Source organism: Neovison vison, chromosome 8, assembly GCF_020171115.1.
Source record: "Neovison vison isolate M4711 chromosome 8, ASM_NN_V1, whole genome shotgun sequence".
NCBI classification, from domain to species: Eukaryota; Metazoa; Chordata; class Mammalia; order Carnivora; family Mustelidae; genus Neogale; species Neogale vison.
Genome location: NC_058098.1, coordinates 103,418,407 through 103,435,763, shown reverse-complemented (window position 1 = coordinate 103,435,763; position 17,357 = coordinate 103,418,407). Strand labels below are relative to the sequence as shown.

General features: G+C 40.8%; 1 protein-coding gene across 1 annotated transcript in view; it reads left to right on the top strand.

The window, feature by feature from the left end:
- SUCLG1 (succinate-CoA ligase GDP/ADP-forming subunit alpha) overlaps window positions 1–16,337 on the top strand; it is a 32,442-nt gene extending 16,105 nt beyond the window's left edge. The window contains exons 4-9 of the mRNA XM_044261525.1: window positions 2,784–2,996; window positions 3,168–3,225; window positions 6,863–6,946; window positions 8,675–8,826; window positions 14,333–14,521; window positions 16,094–16,337. Of these exons, the coding sequence (XP_044117460.1) occupies window positions 2,784–2,996; window positions 3,168–3,225; window positions 6,863–6,946; window positions 8,675–8,826; window positions 14,333–14,521; window positions 16,094–16,120 (723 nt within the window). The 3' untranslated portion in view covers window positions 16,121–16,337. The remainder of the gene's footprint in view (window positions 1–2,783; window positions 2,997–3,167; window positions 3,226–6,862; window positions 6,947–8,674; window positions 8,827–14,332; window positions 14,522–16,093) is intronic.
- The last annotated feature ends 1,020 nt before the right edge of the window (window positions 16,338–17,357 follow it).

The window sequence follows — 17,357 nt, the reverse complement described above, 5'->3', positions numbered from 1 at the left end:
GTAAACTCAGATTAAGGGTCCTGCCCATCGTTCATAGCTGCGCAGTGGCAGGTAGCATGGCTCAGTGTAAGTAGGATGGTGATTCTGCCTGAAAAAAACTGAGCTCTGAAGTCAGTCAGACAAGTCACAGAGCCCTCATCTCTTCCCCAAACTGCTGATCTCTTAGTACTTTTTAAAGTATTTTTTTTTTTTTTTTTGGAAGATCCAAGTAGGCAGAGAGAGAGGAGGAAGCAGGCTCCCTGCTGAGCAGAGAGCCTGATGTGGGACTCGATCCCAGAACCCTGGGATCATGACCTGAGCCGAAGGCAGAGGTTTTTAACCCACTGAGCCACCCAGGCGCCCCACTTTTTAAAGTATTTTGAACAAAATTTAATTGTGTTACAAAATTAATAATGTGCTTATTGTAAATTCTTAGATGATATAAATATATGTAAAGTTAAATTTTATGGTGCTTTCCATGTCTCAGATTTTGCCTTTCTAGAGAGCTTGTATAAGCTCCGTGTGTATTCCTTCATTCTCTTCTACACTTGCATGAATATATAGAAAAATAATCGTATTAAAGTGGTACGAAGTCTTGCCTATGTAATAAAAAAGAATCTAGGAAATAAACTTAGTACTTGGGACTGATGTATTGATGATAAAAGAGGTATCCCGTCCCCTCTTCTTAAACATAGTTTTAAGGCATGTTTTAAAGTATCACTTTTTTAAAAAATACGAATTTATAGAATCAATACCTTTTTTAGAATACTAACTTCGGATTGAAGTTAATTTGTATTCTTGATCCTAAAATGTGGGAAAAAACCCAAATATTCAAATGTGGAATTTTCATTTTACTTTAAACTTGAAAATAGAGTGTACTATATGTGTGGATGTATGTTCTAAGTGTACTGTATTTTAAAGAGTAAAAAAAAAATTAAAATCATATGTTCTGTAAAAGAATCATTTAAAGTCTTTTTGCTTTAACTTTTGGGTGTTTCCCTACATCCCGTAAGTTTTCCTGTGACTGCCTTTGTGACCTCAAAATAGAGCTGTTTTCATAATTCCTCTAGGTAGATTTGACTTTTTCATGAGCCTTTTTTGCTTTCTTTTAAAGAAAGTTTTTGTTGCTAAGCAACTCATTTATTATTCATCATGACTCAAATGGATATGACATTGGCAGTATTTTGTAAGTTCTCTGACAGATACTATATTTCTCACCTGTTTAGCACTTACAAAAAGCTTTCTGAATGATTCAGAAAGCTTTTCTGAATCCAGTATCCCTTGTTAGCACAGACCCCGTTGTCGTAGTTAGCTTCTGGCAGTATTTGTAGCCTTAAGAGGTGGAAGACTGCAGGATATATTTTCCAAAAAAAATACCTACATGCCTATGATCTGACTCCTTTTGCTTCCAACCTACGTTTTATTTTATTTTTTTTTGTACCCTCTTCTCTGTTACCACATTGAATAGAGTTTAAATATTATTTTTAACCTCTGGCATCGTTTGTTGATGATGTGACTCTGTTCTGTCAGTGTCAAGATCCCCCTTTTTAACAGAGCTATTGTAGAGAAAGCTCCTTGGTCTCTGGGGATGGGGAGTCATTCAGGGATGATTCTGAAAGTCACTGTCTTTTACTTCTGCCCCTTCTAGTTGTACCTGTATGCTCCATAGCTTAGTATTTCTTCCATTGTAAAATCCCATGACACAGCCTTCCTAAAGGTTTTGATTTCTATCTTGATTAAGTTATATTTTAACATTTATAGGGAGGCAGCCTGCTGTCACTGAAAAGAACAGACATTTTGGAAATCAGAGATACTTAGATCTGAATCTTGGCTCTGCCACTCACTTCCTAGCTATGTGACCTTGTGTAAGTTATTTACCGTCTTTTGACTACAGCATCTTGATTTGTCGATGGGATTACTAAGCATACAGGGTTTTGGTGAGGCCTTAACAAAACCTATCTTGAGCCGTCTTTCAGGGTCTCTCAGAGAACAGGTACTGTCTCTCTTGGAGAGTCAGAGATCACTGACAGTATCTGTCTTCAAGGAGCTTCCATTAAATTGGAGGAGACGAGACCACACAAAGAGGTGGGGAGAAGGAAACATTGTATTGATACACGGAGAGAACCATGGTCAAACCGGTGGTCTTAAGTGCTTTGCATTTGTTGGGGGGTGATGTAGAGTAGACACTAATGCTTATTTGGCCCACATTCTCATTCTGTGGCCATTTATGCATTTGTACTTTAGTTCATTTTTAATTAACGTGTTTAGAATGAAAGTTGTGAGCATAAAAACCACATCATTTTTGACGTCTCTTGATAATATTATCAAGTATGATCTGTTTTGAAGAGTTGTTTGAGAGCTGAGTTCTGAGGCTCGGCAGCTTACTCATCCCTTTTCTCCTGGGGAGGTATAGGGTCATTGGTACTGAACAGGTGATATGATGTCTTGTAGGGCAACAAAAATAAACATGGCCACAGGAATGAGAGGACACAAACGCACATCAGCCCTGCTTTCAGGTTTCCTGATGTGCCATCGCCTGAGGGAACGGGGTGTCACAGAACCTTTCAATTCAGACTGGCAGTCCACAGGGTGGGGGGCAGAGAGGAGGCCCTGAGGCTCTGGCTTGGTTCTGCTCTTTTCTGACAGTGCAGTGAACTTGCTAATGGGAAGAATGAAGACATCCAATGTCTCCTGGTGGTGCCCTTTCCTGATCCCAAGATGTTATTAAAATCATGGTATTGAATGCAATTTTACAGTGTTTACAACTTAACCCATAATAAAGGGCTTCATGGTTAATGTTTCAGGCCAAAGAAAAGACAGGAGCGACAGCTTCTGTCATATATGTTCCTCCTCCTTTCGCTGCTGCTGCCATCAGTGAAGCCGTCGAAGCGGAAGTACCCTTGGTCGTGTGCATTACCGAAGGTATCCCACAGCAGGACATGGTACGGGTCAAGCACAAACTATTGCGCCAGGGAAAGACGAGGCTGATTGGGCCTAACTGCCCTGGAATCATCAATGTAAGTGTCACAAACCAAAATAGGCCTGGACTTAGGCTTTCAGAAGGCTAACTAGCTTTCAGTCAGGCCAAGTGTGTTTGTGTGTATGACCTGTTAGTTACTGGTTGTTGTGTTTGTTTGTTTGTTTGTTTTTCCTTCATTTTTCTGAAACACTAATTTCCTTTCCTTCAGCCTGGAGAATGCAAAATCGGCATCATGCCTGGCCATATTCACAAGAAAGGAAGAATTGGTATGTTTCTTATAGACTAAAAAAAAAAAATTCTTTGCTCTAAGCTCAAAATTCACCAAGAGAATTTGTGACAGTGCAAATGTAATTTATTTTAATTAACCGTAGTGGAATTTACCAGGGAGGTCTGCAGTGAATCATTTATGTATCTTGCGTTGGATGAGATTAAGAATCCATAATAATTCTGCAGAGTCAATGAAGACTTTTTTTTTAAATATTTTATTTATTTATTTGACAGACAGAGATCACAAGTAGGCAGAGAGGCAGGCAAAGAGAGAGAGGGGAGGAAGCAGGCTCCCCGCCGAACAGAAAGCCCAATACGGGGCTCGATCCCAGAACCCTGGGACCATGACCTGAGCCGAAGGCAGAGGCTTTAACCCACTGAGCCACCCAGGCGCCCCTCAATGAAGATTTTTTTTGGAGTTTTTGAAGATTCTTTTCCTGCTCAGCATGTTTCTTACATGTGTTCGCATGTATTGGTAGTTTATTTCATTTTACTGCTAAGTAATACTCTGTTGTGTGATTCTGCCATACTCTGTTGTTCATTCTCCTGTTGATGAGCATTTGGGTTGTTTCAAGGTTTGAATCGTTATGAATAAGGCTAAGGTGACAATTGTGTAGAGGTCTTTCAGTGGACACATGTTCATTTCTCTTGGGTAAAATTCTTAAGAATGTAATCACTAAGTCATAGGTTTGACGTATGTGTAACTTTTTAAGAAATCGCCCAGTAGGGGCACCTGGGTGGCTCAGTGGGTTAAAATCTCTGCCTTTGGCTCAGGTCATGATCCCAGGGTTCTGGGATTGAGCCTCACATCGAGCTCTCTGCTCTGCAGGAGCCTGCTTCCTCCTCTCTCTCTGCCTGCCTCTCTGCCTACTTGTGATCTCTGTCAAATAAATAAATAAATGAATGAATGAAAATATATATATATATATATATATATATATATATATATATATATATATAAAATTGCTCCGTAGTTCTGTGAAGTGGCTATTCATTTTACATTTCCACCATCAGTGTATGAACGTTCCAGTCCACATCTTTACGAACATTTAGTATTCTCAGTCTTTATTTTTAGCCATTCTGCTAGGAGTGAAATGTTGTCTCGCGGTTTTCATTTGACTTTCCCTGGCAACTAAATATGTAGAGCACTGTCTCATGTGCTTATAGGCTATTTATATAGCTTCTTTTGTGAATTATCAGTTCAAGTTTTTTGCACATTTTTTATTGGATTGTCTTTTTATTGTTGATTGTAGCGAGGGCTTCTATAAATATTCTGGATGTAAGTCCTTTGTAAGTATATATACATGCTTTGAATATTTTTATTGTTCATCTTTCTATAATCTGGTCTTTCAGTGACTTTGCCCTGTCGGATATTATAAACTTTCTCAAAATGTCTAGTGAAAATTCTTGTTTAGTTCCTCAAGGAAATAATCAAATTAACATCGTGGGGATGAAGAGGAGCTCATTATCGGCTGGCATAGATGAATGTCCTGGGGCATCTGGGTGGCTCAGAGGGTTAAGCCTCTGCCTTTGGCTCAGGTCATGATCTCAGGGTCCTGGGATTGAGCCCTACATTGGGCTCTCTGCTCATCAGGGAGTCTGCTTCCCCTTCTCTCTCTGCATGCCTCTTTGCCTACTTACGATCTCTCTCTCTGTCAGATACATAAATAAAATCTTAAAAAAAAAATAGTTTAAAAAAAATAAAGTCCTGACTGCTTACTTCTCTTTCACCAACCTGGCTGGCATGTTGGGGTGCCTCAGTGTAGCCTCCTAAGTGTGGACGTCTAGGAATCCCTTTGGCCTTTGCCTATGTGGGTGAGGGTGGAGGCACAGTTATTTTCTGTAGTGTTAAGCTAGTACAGAGTGGTTATTATCTCAAAAGTTTTCTGTTTTGGGGTGCCTGGGTGGCTCAGTTGGTTAAGCGTCTTAACCTTTAGCATCTGCCTTCAGCTCAGGTCATGATCCTGGGGTCCTGGGATCGAGCCCCACATCAAACTCCCTGCTCAGTGGGGAATCTACTTTTCCCTCTCTGCCTGCCGCTCTACCTACTTGTGCTCTTTCTCTGTCTCCAATAAATAAATAAAATCTTAAAAAAAAAAAAGTTTTCTGTTTTGCTAGGTTGTCCTTGGTTCTTTTGCTAGAGTGAGCAGGCTTTTGGGGTAAACTTTTTTCCTGTACCCTTCTGTTTGTGGGATGCTGGCTTCTTTCACTCTGTATCTGGGATGCATGAAGCAAAAAAAAACTCAGGGAACTCACCAGTGTTTCATTCCTCGAGTCTGGAGGTCCCTAGCCACTTTGCCTCCTTTCATCTCTTAGTGATTTCTTGTATTTATTTTACATATAATGCCCAAGGTTTTTAGTTGTACTTAACAGGAAGAATAGAGGAAAGTAATTCTACTTTTCAGAAGCAGAAGTATCCTTATGAATAGGTATTTTTAAGTGCTAGCCTCTTTTACTATATATACTTTAAGAATGACAGGAGTAATCTACCCTAAAAACATGACTCTCTTTACTTTCAGTGTATGCAGTTTGCATTTATGTAATTTACATATCATTTATATAATCACATGAAAGCCCCTTAGAAGAATGATAACGTTCTGGTATTCACTGGTTATTACATTGATCCATCACCAGACTAGAATAAATAAAATAGTTGTTTTTCCCAGTAATCTAGGATGTTGAGTGGACACCTAGACCATAATCGTACCAAAAGAGTCAAGTAGGAAGAGTGGAAAGGAGACTAGACAATCATACACAAGATGTACAACTAGGAAATTACCAACTATACTTTGTTTAAACAAAGCTAAATGTACTGAATACATAGGTAGGTAGGTAATACCTACCCAACCTTCTCAGTTATGAAATGAGAAGTTGTAAGGAGATAGTGTATAGATGGAGAGAAAGCTCAGACGATAAGGCAGAACTGATGAATGAGGCAGATGGGGGATGGTGGTAGTGATGGTCATTTGCCATGAATTAGGGTCCAGTGATTGAATGACCTTAAAACGATTGGAATTAGGTTTTGCTTAAGAGGAAGGTTGTACTCCATTGAAGGCTTTTCAGCTTTGAGCCATTCAGGTAAGTATTGAGCTCCTTCTGTGTAGGATCTGTGTTCAGTACTGTGAACACAGGAGTGGGGAGAAGCAGCGTTCTTTTTTTTTTTTTTTTAAAGATTTTTTATTTTTTTATTTGACAGAGAGAAATCACAAGTAGATGGAGAGGCAGGCGGAGAGAGAGAGAGAGGGAAGCAGGCTCCCTGCTGAGCAGAGAGCCTGATGCAGGGCTCGATCCCAGGACCCTGAGATCATGACCTGAGCCAAAGGCAGCGGCTTAACCCACTGAGCCACCCAGGCACCCCAAGAAGCAGCGTTGTTCTAAGAGAGCAATCGAACAGCATTCCATAGGGTACTAGCAGTGCCGAGATACAACACGTCTTTCAGTTTGATCAGTTGGTGCAGACAGTCTGGTTATATACACTCGAATTCATAGTGCGAAGCAAGGTATTTATGCACTGATCTTACACTTGTTGATTTGGATGACACATTGTGGAATGGATTCTTTTATGTACTTGTACCTGTAACATGATAGACTATGATAGGGATACAATCTAATATTTTTAAATTCTCTTCCTTTAAGGTATTGTGTCCAGATCTGGCACCCTTACTTATGAAGCGGTTCACCAAACGACACAAGTTGGATTGGGGCAGTCTTTGTGTGTTGGTGAGAGATTTTTGATAGAATCATGTTATTATAATGCAGTAACTTCATTGAATGACTACAGTAATAATTATTGTTTTGGTTATTTGCAGGAGGTTTTGATAACCATTTTATTAAAAAAGATGTTAAGATCTTAAATTTATTTAGCCTCAGTATGAGGCACCATCCTTTATTTTTAAGATTCATGGTCTAAGGCTTGACTTGCATGTTGTGGAACAAGCATCGTGGGAAATGTGCCCTGAAGAGCCTTGGTGCCTGAAAACATCACTTCCTTCGCTTGTTATGAAGAAATGTTTCTTCATGTTAGGGCTTTGATTACTATAATTATCATTGTTCCTATAAGCTATCCTTCAGTGCTTTCTAGTTACTGAATTCTTGCCATTTGTTATCTCTTTCTTAAGGCAACCCTGAGGCACCTGTGAGCTGAGAAGTTGTACTGTTACAGCTTTAGTCGTGAGAAAAATCTACAGTTGAGATCCCCAGAACTTCTCTTTTTGCTACATTATATTGCCTACCACTTTTAAAAGTTGCTAGAAGTGAGGCAGATTTCTCATTTTTATAAATATAGCTTCAAATTTTTAGAATAACTGTTAAAAGACTTTCAAAAGTAGCTTCTCATATAGTAAAATGTGAAATAAAGCTCTGGACTCTTTTTATTAGGATTCAGACCCATAAAATCAATATTGGAAATAGTAATTGAGCTTCTCTGTGTACAAAGTATAATCTTAGCCACAGAGTAACTTAGTGTGATGGAGAATAAGGAAAGGTTTGGAACAGAATTGCAAAATTCATATTCTCCAGCTTCTGTCTTTAATTTGTAAATTGCTGATACTAATGCTTATTTCACAGAGAGGCTGGAAGAATTAGGAAGTGGCAGGTCTAAAATGTGCTGGGGCGTGTACTTGATATACAGTTGGCACTCAATAAATGCTGCTACTCTTCCTCAGCTTCGTTCTTCAGAGGTGCATTGAGAAGTAGGAAATCAATCCTGCCTTAAATGTGTGTGTTTGTGGTCTCACTCACCCTGGATCTAAGGGAAGAGGGGTCAGTGTACCCTCAACTCTGTCTCTCATTGGGACTTGTGTCTTAAAACTTGCGTGTGGTTTATCTGCAATGCGCCACATCTTATAGTTACTTTGTGCAAAGACATTTGTAAAATGTTTAAATAGAGAAGAGACAATTTTCCTTGCTTGCAACATAGACACACTTTTTCTTAAAACTGGGTGGCTCGGTGGGTTGGGCTGCTGCCTTCGGCTCAGGTCATGATCTCAGGGTCCTGGGATCGAGTCCCGCATCGGGCTCGCTGCTCAGCGGGGAGCCTGCTTCCTCCTCTCTCTCTGCCTGCCTCTCTGCCTGCTTGTGATCTCTCTCTGTCAAATAAATAAATAAAATCTTTAAAAAAAAAAAATGCCCATTTTAAAAGAGTTGTTTGGGATTAATTTCATGGGAGGAAGGAAGCTTGACAAAAGAGCAAAAACAAAAAGAAGCTTGTCTTTGTGAGTTTCTGAAATCAGCTATGATTTAGCATTCATGTAATAATTTGGAATAGAAATAAACGTAGCACTTTGTGATTTTTTAAAAATATTAAATGCAAGAGTGATGATGCATTTTAAAACATTGGTGAGAGTGGTAGACAAAGTAAGAAATGAGTTGAAACAACATTTCTTGGCCTAATTTGTAAGATTCATCCTTAAATTTTCAGCTGATGTTGGTATTCTTTGACTTTTTCAGGCATTGGAGGTGATCCTTTTAATGGCACAGATTTTATTGACTGCCTTGAAATCTTCCTGAATGATCCAGCCACAGAAGGCATCATATTAATTGGTGAAATTGGTGGTAATGCAGAAGAAAATGCTGCAGAATTTTTGAAGCAACATAATTCAGTAAGTTTGGGTTTGGGTTTGGAAAAGTATAGCTCTTCACACACAGTTGGCACTTGGTGCGCTTGTCAGGGCCGTGCTGCTGTTGAATCTCAGTCTCCTGCGGTGGCTTTCACAAAGGCTACCGGCCGCCTCCGTTCCTTCTTCCTCCTCTCTGTCCTCTTGGTCTTTCTCCTGTTTGTTCTCATCTTAATTTTTCCCTGGATGTACTTTCCGTGGCCGGTTCCTTTAGTGTGAATGGTATAAAATCATACTTCATGTAGTTTCCAAGGCAGAAACCTCAGAAGCATCTTTTTACTTCTCTCTCTTCTGTTTCCACCTGTTTACCAAGCTCTATCCTCAGTAGTACGTTGAGACTCAGAGCATTGTCTGTAATTCATCCCTCTGCTCTGGTTTGAGCTGCCCTCTTCTCTCCCCTGGACCATGTCAGTAGTTTCTTCCTGAAAATCTCAACTCCCGTTGCTCAGCCACCACTCCTTCCTTCTCTCTGAGGCCATCCTGCTCCGGCCACCCAGATCATTTGCCCTTCTGAAACACAGACATGGGCGCCTCTTACCGCCTGGTTTTAAACCGTGACAGTTTCCCATCACATGTAGGATAAAGTGTGGACTTAGCATGGTATTCTAGTGCCTAGACACCTACCTCTCTGACTCTCTTCTTCACATCCGTGTCCCATCTGACCTTCCAGTTGTTTTCATTCTCACTTGCCTTTGCTCATTCCCTCTGCGAGGCATGCTTAATATCCCATTCTAGCCTGTATCTGGGGTGACAGGGACTGTTGTACCCTGGTGCCCAACCCATTCCCTTCACACATTAGACACCAGTAAGTGGTGGATACGGAAAGAATAAAGTAGATTGTCAGGAGTTTGGGGTAAAATGTTACTAGAGTCTCTTAAATTCAGAGAAGCTGTAAAGTTTGAAATTCAAGTAAAAATTGACTTCTTTTTAGGAAAGATTTGGGTTAATGTGACATTATGCTATATTCAGGTAAATTTTAAAATGTATTTAGGCTCAACTCTGGATCCCTTGAGTAGCTTAGAATTTAGTGGAGAAAGCTAAGCATATATGTTTTATTTCATTTGGCACATGTTTTCCTATTCCTGGTTAGTTCCTGTGGGACAAATTTTATTTTTTTATTAACATATAATATATTATTTGCCCCAGAGGTACAATCTGGGGTCTGTGAATCATCAGGCTTACACATTTCACAGCACTCATGGTACCACATACCCTACCCAGTGTCCATAACCCAGCCTCCCTAACCTTCCCCCCACCAACAACCCTCAGTATGTTGCGTGAGGTTAAGTCTCTTATGGTTTGTCTCCCTCCCAATCCCATCTTATTTCATTTGTTCCCTCCCTACCCCCAAAACCCCCGACCTGCCTCTTAGATTCCTCATATCAGAGTGATCATATGATAATTAACTTTTTCTGATTGACTTATTTCACTTAGCATAATACCCTCTAGTTCCGTCCACGTGGTTGCAAATAGCAAGATTTCGTTTCTTTTGATGGCTGCATAGTATTTCACTATATATATATAGTGATGATAATAATAAAATATATGTATATATATTTTAATATAATATGATAATATATATGTGTATATATATATATATATACCACATCTTCTTTATCCATTCATCTGTTGTTGGACATCTAGGTTCTTTCCATAGTTTGACTATTGTGGACATTGCTGCTATAAACATTCGGGTGCACGTGCCCCTTCAGATCACTATATTTGTATCTTTAGGGTAAATACTCAATAGTGCAATTGCTGGGTCATAGGGTAGCTCTACTTTCAGCTTTTTGAGAAACCTCCATACTGTTTTCGAGTGACTGCACCAGCTTGCATTCCCACCAACAGTGTAGGAGGGTTCCCCTTTCTCCGCATCCTTGTCAACATCTGTCATTTCCTGACTTGTTCATTTTAGCCATTCTGACTGCTGTGAGGTGGTATTTCACTGTGGTTTTGATTTGGGGCGAATTTTTATTAAGGGCCTACAGTGTACAAGATTCTAGGTTGAACAGGTGACATAAAACACTTAGCACAGTCCCTGGCACAGAGTGAACACTTAGTAGTGCTATTAGTGCTATCTGCTGCCACCACTGCTGTTTTTATTATTATCATCATTATGACAATACTTACTTGTAAAAGTGGTATTGTTTAATCTTGACCCTTTGGGTAAGGGGTTTTGTCCTTTTATGAATAAGGCAGCTGGCACAGAGAGGTTAATGACTTGCCAGTGGTAGGTATACAGCAAATGAGCTAAGGGTGGGATCCATCCCAGGTCTGACTCATGTCTCCATTGCATAATGGAGGGCTCAGGAATCAGAATTCAGGATTCTGGAATCAGAATATAGGGATTCTGATTCAGAAATCAGATTGCAGGGATTTAGGAAAAGGGTCACCAGCCCTGGGCCTCTGCTTGGACTATACTGACATCATCCTAACTGGTCTGTTTCTCATCATTTCTGTATCCTGTTTTCTAATCATACTTCTTCATAGTCTTTTTAATTTTATTTTTCTCTCCTTAAGAAATTTCAAGTGACTCTCCTTTGTTAATAGGACAGAATATAAACTTGTCTGACATTCTAGGTTCATTGAAATCTTATTTCCTTTTAGTACAGTATTCTTTTTCTGTGAGTATGGAGACAAAGGGATCAAGTAGAAATTAGTGCCATTTAAATATGGGATGTTCATAACTCTCCAGAGCCCACGAGTGAATGAGTAAGTGACTTGTAGAGTCTTCTCTTTTGAATTCTGTATCACTGTCAGTGCTGGGCATATGGAAATAAGTGAGAACATAGTTCCTGTGTTCAAGGAATTCATAGTTTGGGAGGGGAACACGCAGGAAAAGAGTCACAGTCACTGTACTTGGTGTAATAGTAGGACCTTGTCAAAGGCACAGCTTTGACATCCCTGAACAGAAGATGGTCTTTACAAGGGTGTTTGTGGAGATGGTGGGAGGAAGAGTCAGAAAGGCTTATGGGGGAGGAGGAGGCTTGATCCAGGTCTCAAAGTTAAGTAGAAATTGGCCAGGTGTCCAAGGAGGGTGGAGAACATTCTCTGCAGAGGAGCAGAGGCGGAGCAGCCTGGAATTACTGGAAGACAAAGAGCAGGGAGAAATGGTGGGAGATGAGGCTGGAGTCAGCAGTGTCAGCCCACGCAGAACCTGGCATGCTGGCACCATACCACAGAGCTGGGCAGTGGAAGCAACTGTTCTAGATCATTCACTGGCACATAGAGTTAGAAAAACAAAACCAAACCAATTTCCTTTAAGAATGTCCTTGATGAAGCAGTAAAAAGTATTAATTTTATTAAATCCTAACCCATGAGTCCGTATTTTGTGATGAAGTGGGAGGTAAAGCACCTTCCCAATTTGAGCTGTGAGCTAGCTGTTTTTTTCATGGAACACCATTTACTCTCAGGAAAATTGGCAAGCAAACTAGTTGTTCACACTGGGGTATTTGGCAGACCTTTTCTCAAAAACGAACAGAGTGAACTTGCCATAGCAAGGAAAACTATTTACAGTATTTATTGACTGATAAAATTTGAGCTATCAAGTGAATATTCATAAATCAGAAAAGTTGTTTCTGCCACTGAACTTGATCACTTCCTCCTACTAAAGACTTTGAACCTGATAATGATGGCTATGATTTGTTGATATTGAATAATGAAATGTATCAACATTTAGAAGATGTGCATAACTCAGTAAACCTGTATTTTTCATCTGACTGATGAATGTTAGAAAATCATTATAGGTAAAAGATACATTCAATGGATTTTAAAATAGCAAAGGACAGAAAGTTCATTGCTGTAGTTTCAGATTCCAACATTGCAACTAACCCTAAGAAATTACGACTTGAAGAGGTTTGTCGTATCAATGAAGAATATCCACAGGCTATTAAAATCTTCTCCTTTTCAAACCATGTATGTGTTTGAGTCCAGATTTTCTCTTAGTTCAGCCTATTGTATATAGATTGAATGTGGAGATGAACCATGAAAGACTATGGACTCTGAAAAACAGGGGGGGTGGGAGGTCAGGGTACCAGGTTGTGGGTATTATAGAGGGCATGGATTGCATGGAGCACTGGGTGTGGTACAAAAACAATGAATACTGTTATGCTGTAAATAAATAAAAAAAATTTTTTTTAAAAAGCAGATATCAGAATCCATTTGCCTTCTGTTAAATTTGACATTCAAGAATTAGAAAAATGTAAAATAATACCACACTTCTTTTTTTTTTTTTAGATTTTGTTTATTTATTTATTTGACAGACAGAGATCACAAGTAGGCAGAGAGGCAGGCAGAGAGAGAGGAGGAAGCAGGCTCCCTACTGAGCAGAGAGCCTGATGTGAGGCTGGATCCCAGGACCCTGGGATCATGACCTGAGCCGAAGGCAGAGGCTTTAACCCACTGAGCCACCCAGGCGCCCCAATACCACACTTCTTAGTAGAATGTTTTTTAAAATAGTTTTAAATTTTTGTTTTTTATTTTTTTATTAAAAAAATTTTTTTTTAATTTTTATTTATTTAACAGAGAGATCACAAGTAGGCAGAGAGGCAGGCAGAGAGAGAGAGAGGAGGAAGCAGGCTCCCCGCTGAGGAGAGAGCCCGATGCAGGGCTCGATCCCAGGACCCTGAGATCATGACCCAAGCTGAAGGCAGAGGCCTAACCCACTGAGCCACCCAGGCTCCCCAGTATATTATTTCTTTAACTGTATTTTAAGTCTGGAGCACAGGAATCCTTATATTTCCCATGTGGCTTTTTATTTTTAGCCTCAGAATCTAGTATAGTGCTCTTTATCTACATAGAGGTTGCATATTAGAATGGATTTTTATTAAATAAAACTAGTCCTGATCTTCCTTAGACTTCATAGAACTTCAGAGGAGAAGGGAACCCTTGGCCATCATTCTGGTTTAGCTATTTCATTTCATAGATGAGGAATCAGAGGTTTACAGAGCTGATGTGCCTTGTCCAAGGTCAACCAGCTTTAGTCAATAGCAAATTGAATCCGGTGACTTCCAGTCCTGCATCTTTTCCAGTATACCTTACCACCTCATCTTTCTCCTTCTAGCAGATTTATTATGGGTAAACTAATAATGAATTAAGACATAAATTCAGGTTGAAATAAAACAACCTAATCTAGTGTCTTAAGTCATTATTATCACAAATTACAGAACATGTTTTAAAGTGTGTGTTTTTTTGTTTTTGTTTTTGTTTTTTTTCAAATAGAAGAATCACATATATGTTGGTAAAATAGCTTGTGGCCAGTGAAGTTGACATTTAATATCTAGACAGAAACGTTGCTCAGGATTGTTTTCCCGAGTTCATATGAAAAGTCATCTCAAAGGTGAATGCAGTGGTTTCAATTATAGCTTCATGTGTGTGTGGATTTTCTCAGTGAGGATGGGTGGTGGGCCCTGCCCACCCTTTCAGAGTTGTGAATTTGAAGTCCAGTTTTGGGCAACTTCTTCATCAGAATGTTTAAAATATCACTTTCCAGGGTCCCAAGGCCAAGCCTGTGGTGTCCTTCATCGCTGGTTTAACTGCTCCTCCTGGCAGGAGAATGGGTCATGCAGGGGCGATTATTGCTGGAGGAAAAGGTGGAGCCAAAGAGAAGATCTCTGCCCTCCAGAGTGCGGGCGTTGTGGTCAGCATGTCTCCTGCGCAGCTGGGAACCACCATCTACAAGGTGAGCTCTAACAGCGGCCTGAGCGCTCTGAAGTAACCTGCATTGTAGCGCGGGCCACACTGGATGCCCAGAAACCGTGGTCTTTTCTTCTGGGCCTTACTGTTTCTTTCTTTCTGGTGTGCAGCTTAACAGTCTCTAGCAGCTCCATTCATGTCCCAGGGCCCTAATTGGGCATGACCAGGAATAACGTTCTGATTTTAAAGAACTTAACTTCTTTCAATTTTGGAATTTGCTCTTTTGTGAGGGGCAAAATATGATCTACAAGACCGTATATCAGATCAGAATGATCATATATCATTCATGCCATGAATTCCATCTGGGGGGAGTGCGGGGCATTGCCTTGCATTTCATTTTTCTCATTGAGGGCCTTTGGGATAGTAGCTACCCTGATCTCATAGGTTTCTATTTCTAGGGAGAGGGGCTGAGTGACAAGAAATGAAACCTGGGTGATGAGGGCGTTGATGGGGGTGTTGATGGGGAGCGGGGAAGGGATATCAAAAGAGGAAGGTGGGGGTTTCCAGCCTGTAACTTCTGGCCCTGGCTGTGTTGGGATGCCATTGTTTGCAGGATGGAGGAGCAACTTCTTAACTGTAAGCTTTGCTTTTCCTTTTTTAATAGAACATAATAGTTTAAAATGTTCTGAATGACTGGGTATCCTCTATAATCTCTTTGCAATGAGTTTTAGCCTGTCTCTAAGTGATCATTTAAGGCTCTCTTTCTTTTTATATTTATGACGGTTATAGCTTTGACAAAAAAGCAAAGCAAAAACCAGACATTATAAGCATGTTGAGAACAGGCACAAATTGTATCCCCAGGAGGGAACCATGTTTTGGCTCCATCTTTTTTGCCCTTGCCTTGCTTCTTGTTTTACTGAATCTTTGCCTGATCCTGTCTTTTCAAATAAGACATTATGTGCCATAGTTCTGGGTGGTTAGTGAGTGTGTGGGGTGGGATGGGTGCAGGAAAAGGGTGAAGCAAATTCTTTCCTTCACTTTGGACACATGCATTACCATTTGGCTCCAGTAAGTGGCAGCAGGCAACTACATATCGGTCGTATTCTGATTTCCGTCTAGAGCGATGTGATTTTCAGTATTGTTTCCTTTTCAGATGTTTCTGAGGTGCTTGACATTCTGTTCAAATCTTAACTGAATCGGCATTTAGTCTCTTTCTTGGAGAAACTAAGCAAAGCTGTTTCCATTGCCTTATTAAAAAGTCCAGTGTGGTTCATGTGTGGCCTTTTAGGGTTTGCTTAAGTAGTCAAGTTTGTCAGCTCTTAATAATAATACTGCTGCAGAAAAACAAGTACAATTCACAGCCTCTCGACCTCTGTGTTTGGGAGACATAAAGTAGAGGCTGTACATCTAGGTTCGTGAAATTCCAGCTGACACAGCCCAATGTGAAGCTGTTCTGTTGTGTTCAAGCACCCTCAGCCTGGTACATTTCACTTCTGTAATTTTTGGTTGTTCAAAGGATCCTAAAGATAAGAGTGTCAGAATCACTTTGACCGGGAATGTAATTTGAATCTTAAATCTTTTTATCTTCTCTCTCTTCTCTGCCTTTCTCTTTCTGAAGGAGTTTGAAAAGAGGAAGATGCTATGAAAAAGGAAACAAGAAGTTCCCTAAACCTATGGAATGAATCATTATGGAAATATGAAGCAGCAGCGGTTTGCTTCTGTTGTCCCTAATTGTCAGCCCGTGTGCCTGTCGCTGGTCTGTCAGTAGCAGGAAGCCAAAATAAGGTTCAGACTGTCCTAAATTGAGATGTTTCCACCTCATTATGTAACAGACAGCCAATAAACCTACCATTTGATTTGAATATGCCTTTGCAGCTTTTCAGTGTTCCGACGAGGTGGGGAAGAGGGAGAGTGGGAGAAACGGAGGTGTGTGGGGGGAGCTGTGTGGGGTTTAATGGGCTCTGTAGAGAACAGCGTAACCAACTTTAGAGAGAATGAAGCTGTAAAAATGTCAGTGTGGCGGTGGTCTCCTTATCTCAGACGTAGAGTGACTAGTTCTCTTTGGAATCCTCGTTTTCTCATGGGTCTGGCTAACGGCACTGAATTGTGGGGCAGGTTTTTTTGTTTTTGTTTTTGTTTATTTTTAAAAGATTTTATTTATTTATTTGACAGCGAGAGATCACAAGTAGGCAGAGAGGCAGGCAGAGAGAGAGAGGAGGAAGCAGGCTCCCCGACAAGCCGACAGCCTGATGCGGGACTCAATCCCAGGACTCTGAGATCATGACCTGAGCCGAAGGCAGAGGCTTTAGCCCACTGAGCCACCCACGCGCCCACGAAGGGCAGTTTTGAGTATTAGAGCACGTAATAAGCAGCTTCATTGTTGTCCACGCCGCCAGCAGCAGCAGCCCCAGCTGGACTCCAAGCAGAAGCTCACCTGTGTTTCAGCTGAGACATGGAAGGTTGCAGTAGTGCTGTGTTTTTCTGTGGTTCTGCAGAGGGCTGTCCCCTTCCCCCTCCAGAGCCTGCTATTCTTTGCTTGAGATTTAAGACATCTGCTGCAAAAAACCCCAGGAAAATGGTTAGCCATCCTACTTTGGTTTAAAAGGGAGCTTGTTAACAAGCAATTCCAGTGGATAGTCTCAAATTGTGTAACTACCCTGAAGGAAACAAACATGGGATCAGGGAGAAGGCTCTGAAGAAAGACTGTCTGGGAGAGGCCTTCCCGGGGAGAGGCTGTGTTGGGACCTGGAGGCTGGGAAGGTACCAGTCACGCAGCAGGCCGAGTACCCAGGCAGGGGCAGCAAGAGGGGAAGAGCTCACTTTGAGGAGGTAAAGGAATGCTGCATCTCCTGGGGCAGTGAGCCCTGGGAGGGGCTGGAGGA